Source organism: Plectropomus leopardus, chromosome 7 (assembly GCF_026936395.1).
Source record: "Plectropomus leopardus strain MGB_pleo_1.0 chromosome 7, ASM2693639v1, whole genome shotgun sequence".
Taxonomy (NCBI): Eukaryota; Metazoa; Chordata; class Actinopteri; order Perciformes; family Serranidae; genus Plectropomus; species Plectropomus leopardus.
Window position 1 is genome coordinate 2,543,455 of NC_142182.1, and position 6,000 is coordinate 2,549,454.

The 6,000-nt window shown below is 36.7% G+C and overlaps 1 protein-coding gene across 5 annotated transcripts in view; it reads right to left on the reverse strand.

The window, feature by feature from the left end:
* The window catches only part of aass (aminoadipate-semialdehyde synthase), a 33,135-nt gene extending 29,095 nt beyond the window's left edge, over positions 1–4,040 (reverse strand). For 2 of the 5 annotated variants that reach the window (XM_088079640.1, XM_088079638.1), the window contains exons 1-2: positions 3,903–4,031; positions 551–783 (exon numbers count right to left, since the gene is read on the reverse strand). In XM_088079640.1, the coding sequence (XP_087935766.1) occupies positions 551–769 (219 nt within the window). In that variant the 5' untranslated portion in view covers positions 770–783; positions 3,903–4,031. Of the gene's footprint in view, positions 1–550; positions 789–1,589; positions 1,711–3,902 lie in introns of all 5 variants that reach the window. The other 3 variants (XM_088079641.1, XM_088079642.1, XM_088079639.1) reach the window with 3 other exon arrangements.
* Between the last annotated feature and the right edge of the window lie 1,960 nt (positions 4,041–6,000).

The window sequence follows — 6,000 nt, forward strand, 5'->3', positions numbered from 1 at the left end:
TGAGCAGGGAAGGGCTGCTGCAGAACAGGTCAGGTTTTTTAAAATGTCAACACTGAGAGGAACTTTATGTGTTTATGTCAGGGACATACAACTTGAAAAGGTAGTATTTTATATTTATTTTGAATAAAATATTTACACCCCAGCCACCCCCTCCTCTGATAAATAAAGTACAGTCCCACAACACAGAGGCTGAGTGACATCCTGCTGAGAACGCAAAACATATTTTAACCACCTAAAAAAATCAATATCAGCTTAAGTGTTGAGTATATTTGAATCTTGTCTTTATCTTCCTCAGCAGCAGAGCAGCAGCTCCGCCGTTCAGTGGAATAAAATGACCGTTTTTCTCAGTTTTGGGCTTTCTGACAGCGAGGTAAAGCAGTTAAAGTACACTAAATATAGTGCACATCCAACTGATATTGATTTTTTAGGTGGCTTCAAACCAATCAGTGAAGTCAGAGTTTGCTCAGCACCGTTTGGTTATATGTACATAACAGGGCGGTTTCTACGCCAAAGTTATGTAAATAAACAGTTAAACCGCTCAGTGGCTCACCTTCTCGTGGATGGCTCTGCGGTTGGATGGTTGCACTAGGACCTTGACGCCGGCGTTGGTGAGCTCTTTGACGTGTCGCGGGGCCAGCGGCGCCCTCCTCTCCCAGGGGTTGACGTCCTCGCGGCGGATAGCCATGATGGCTCTGTGGTGCTCGTAGCGGCGCTGGCCTGCGAGGCAGCTCCGCGTCCTCTTACCATGGTGACTAAGGAGTCTGAACATGACTTCGCCCCCCCCTGCTCTGGGACGAAGACACAGCGTCACAGACTGCCGACCTCGACGTATTTATAGAACACGCAGACTCATGATCTTCAGTGGGAAGCGTACTGTACCTCTATGAAATTACACAAAGCTTATTACAGGGATAGTTCACCCGGAAAATGAAAATTCAGTCATTTTCTACTCCATCTAACGCTGATGGAAAGTCAGGTGAAGTTTTATAGTCCAGAAAACACTGCTGGAGGTTCACAGGAGAAAGCTGTTACACTGGTGACCAGGATTCAAATGTAAAAAAAATACAATAAAACCACAAAATGTCTCCATACTGCTTGTCTATAATAAGTAATTCAAGTTTCCTGAAGCCCTGACATGCAGAGTTGTTTTGAAAAATGTCACTGACACCGTGTTTTTGTCCCACATTTTAGCACTATCCTACATGAGAAGCTACAGGCTACAGTACAAAATATGTCGAAAAATATGGCGTCAGCTTTGCAGAACAATTGGATTACTTCAGGCGAGCAGTATGGAGACATTCTAGGGTTTTATTACAACGTTTATTACAACGTTTAAATCCTGGTCACTAAAAGCTTTAGTTGTTTGGGAGACGACTGCAACACATTTTTCCTGTAAAACTGCAGCAGTGTTTTGTGGATTGCAAAACTCCCCCTGACCTTCCGTCAGCAGGGTGAGCAAACAGTAACTGAATTTTCATTCTTGGGATGACTGTCCCTGTAGTTTTGCAAAAATACTAGGAATAGGCGTGTATTTCTTGTACGATGCATTATTGTAGCCTCTGAGGAAAGAGCATGGGGATATGACTTACAGTAAAGGGGGAAGTATGTCTGAGAGGTCAGAGGTCAAGTTTGCTGCTGGGAGAGAGCTGCAGACGAGCAGGTGGTTTTGACAGAGCAGAAAAACTCGAGCGAGACAGACCTGCAGTAAAACTACAACACACTAATTCAACTGCTGAGGACACAGAAGACGACAGGAAGAGTTTTAAACAACATAAACATCCCTGAACAGCACAGATGCTATAATCATAAACTCTGGTTTAAGATGAGGATCACTGAGTTATCTATTCATGTGGATTACTTTAGCTCCTTTTACACTGCCTGTTCAAGGCAGAAAGTGTCGCACATTATGTCTCTCCGTTCTGTAGAAAAGGTACGAGGCCACAGAGGTACCAACAGCGCCGAAACCTTGTCCACTTAAAGGGACAGCTGGTAGGACGGGATTATGGACGGGTGTGACGTTTTGACAATGTGCTATGCATGCGACCCACCAAAAGCAACAGATAGCGGCCAACTCAAAGAATAATAACTGTGGACGTAAATGTCTACATATCGGGAAAACAATGAGGAAAGACAATTATACAGCACATTTCATACCCAAAGTGCTTCACAGATTAATCAAGTCAAAGTTCACTGTAGGACAATCACATGGCATTCACCAAAGGGCTGAAGAAATATCATTTCAGTTTGATCTATAAATTCAAATATCACAAATCACAAACCGCCTCAAGGGGCTTTACAACATATGACATCCCTCTGTCCTCGGACCCTCACAACAGATAAGATCCCAACCTCCCACATCACCATAAATAAAGTGGTTTTTGAGATACACGTTATTTACAGCGGTGAAATATTTTGTTACAATACTTAAGTGCTTAACTCAAGTTTTTATATTTATGTCAACTTTAACTTTAAACCACCACGTTTCCTAAATAAAATATACTTTTACACCACCAAATGTTCATTCAGCATTTAGTTTCTTACTAAAAAAAAAATAGGGAAGGAATTAGGAAGGAAAAACTGAATTTTGCTCTTTACATCCTTTAAATTGTTAAAAAAAAAAAATACAATTCTTCAAATAATACTTATAAAATGCAGCTAAAAGTGTTTTACATGCAATAGTGCTAAAAATCAAATCTAACAATATGTAGAACTATATATATTTATACTATAAAACAAATATTAAACAACAAAAGTAAAAGCACATGAATAGCATAAAACAAGTTTATAAGAAACAACAGCCGTAATATGAGAGTAAACATCGTAATATCAACATTTGGACTATTTCTTGTTATTACCAGCATGTAATGGTACTTTTACTTCCAGTACTTACTTATATTTTACTCTCTGAAACCTGAGCAAACTGCCTTGATTTATTTTAAAAGTGTGTAATGAGCAACATTACAAATTTACCAAGAAATAAGCAAAAAATTAGTCAAAAGTACAACAAAAAATTAGCAGAAAACACAAGCAAGAAACTCCAGAAAGTTTAACAAAAAAAGGAAAAGACCCGAAAAAGAGGTGCTTAAAGATTATGATAATTCTGTAAACATATTTTTATATATTTAATTATGATAATCCTAAATATAGTTCTATGGACATTTTTTCCAAGCTTTTTTGATTTTCTAAGTATTGCAATTTGTGGTACATTTCTTGCAAGTTGCTCATTGCCTTTTTACCATGTTTCTGAAAAACAATATTCGGGGTACAAAGGTTTAAATACATGTGAATGCGCGTGCAGCAAGCAAAGTGATATTTATTTGGATTTTACTTTTGATACTTCATTACTGTAAATATCAGATGCTTTATGATTTTTACTGGAGTAATATTTTTATAAGGGGATTTAAACTATGGCGTTTTTCTGGTATGAAATCAGTATCAGTGTGGTTTCAGGTATTTGTTGCACCTCTGGTTCTTTGGTGAGTTTGGCTCAGTCTTTATGCTAAGCTAAGCTACAGCTAGCCGGCTGCTAGCTTAGCAGCCCGTCGAGGGTCCCACAGCTGCTTACAGTAGACCCGATGCATTAGCTAACACTCGCAATAGCACTACGAAACCAACAAATACGACTTCTATAACGTTAACAGAGACGTGACTTTGTATATAAGTACAGCGGAATGTATAAATGACACCTGTTGAGGAGTAAAACTTTAATTCAGCGGTCATTTTTGGGGTCAGTGTTGACTTCCGCAAACACGCGCTTTAAATGTGTAAAAATGTGAATGGGGTTTGGTCTGTGTGGCTTTAAAAGCCCAGACGGGTCAGCACCGGGTCAACGCTCTCGTGCTTTACACGCGTTAATTTAAATTTATCGATGCATTGATCGATTAACGATCGATCGGACTCACCTTTTTGACCGGTCTGTGGTTCGCCGAGCCCGCTCCTGGTGAGCAAATGTGTCGACAGTTCACCGACAACACACCGGAGTGTCACGCAGAGGTGAGCAGACCCGCAACCTCCCACCGGACTGGGGCTCACGCGCGCACAGTCAACTAATCCACTTCCGGTTGGAATTTCAAAATAAGGCACGCGTTTCCGGTCCGTTACAGAGATGATTTAACGTGAACCATTGACTGTTTAAAATGCAACGCAATAATTATATATAAAATGGATATATATTATACATAATTCTATATATTCTATATAATTATACATAAAATATATAATTATTATCCATACATTGATGATAGATAGATAGATAGATACATAGATAGATAGATAGATAGATAGATAGATAGATAGCTAAGAGATGGATGATATTGGATTTTTTGTGCCGAAATAAAAACAATCCATTTGGCATCTGACCTATATCATTTTTTTCCACTTTTTTTGGGAATTACCATCACATTGTGCAAACTTTTATCGTGATGGCCTACAAGCAAATGGAAAAAATAAAGTCTATGATTCATTCATCATGCAAAACAAAATAAACTTTAGTCTAGGGTTTTATATATATGTGTGTATATATATATATATATATATATATATATATATATATATATATATATATATATATATATATATATATACACACACACACACACACACACATATACATATATATATATATATATATATATATATATATATATATATATATATATATATATATATATATATATATATATATATATATATATATATATATATATATATATACATATACATATACATATATGTATGTATATGACACACACACACATCTGTGTATAAGGTATAGGCATATATGATAAACAGCATGCTTCCACCCTGCTGAAAAAAAAACAGCTTAAAATGGTTAAGCTGGTTGACCAGCTTGACTGACCAGTTCCAAATATGTTTTTGCATAATTTTGGATGGTTTAGCTTCACACCTGCTTGTGATGGTCACTCTTGTCGGTTTATCCATTTAAGTTTCTGTAAAACTGAAACCAAGTCAATGTTGTGGGGTATAGAGAAATAACAGTACCATGAGGAGGAAGTATGAAAAACAAAGTGTATAAATTAGATAAGTCTACTGTCATTAGACATGCATGAAGATAAACGTGCACAGCTTGATAGGCTGGTCACACCAGCATGCCCAGCTGGTGGCCTACCCAGCTACACCATCAAAGACCAGCAAGAACTGGGTCAGGAGCATCTAAGACCATCCTCAGCAGATAAAACCAACTAAAACCAGATACCAGCATCAGCTGGTTTTAGCTGTGTGTTTTTTTTCAGCAGGGGAACAACATTTGACAACAGTGACAAATATGTTTTTTTTTTAAAAAAAAGTGTGTATTTCATCAATAAAAATACACATAACATTAGCCGATCATATATACACCCTATTTACTTTTTCATATACATTTATATACTTATTGTAGTAGGTAAATGTTTATGTTTTTTTTTTCGTTTTTATTTTGTGTTGTTTTGTCCAGCTTTGTTGTCCTTGATTTTAGTTGTTACGTTCATTTCTGTGTGAGTACATGGAAAGCAATGCAAAAAATGGAGTCAAATTTCTTGCATGCATGTGTTCACATACTCAGCCAACAAAAGTTCATTGTGATATTTCTTTGTTATTGATGTGATTTAGATAAAACAAAACTTCAATTTCAAGCTGGGATTATCAAAGTATTAAATCTATTAAATCAACTATAGAACATTTCCTAAAAGGGATTAAGTCGCATATCTACTTTTTCTCCCCTATGCAAGTATTCTTTGTACCTAATAGTTCATACTATAAACTTTTGCACATCCTGTTGTAAATATTTTGCACACTCTTGCACAAACTGCCCAGCTCTTCCACTTTAAAACAGTGGACACTAGAATATCAAATATTTAATAAATATTTAATGCATTAATATTTTTCCTATTTCCTATTTAACATTTTTTCCTTTTTTGTATCATATCTCTTGACTTTTACAATGTATTTATCTTCATCCAACGACAACGAGGCAAATTAAATACTTTATAGCATACTTGGCAA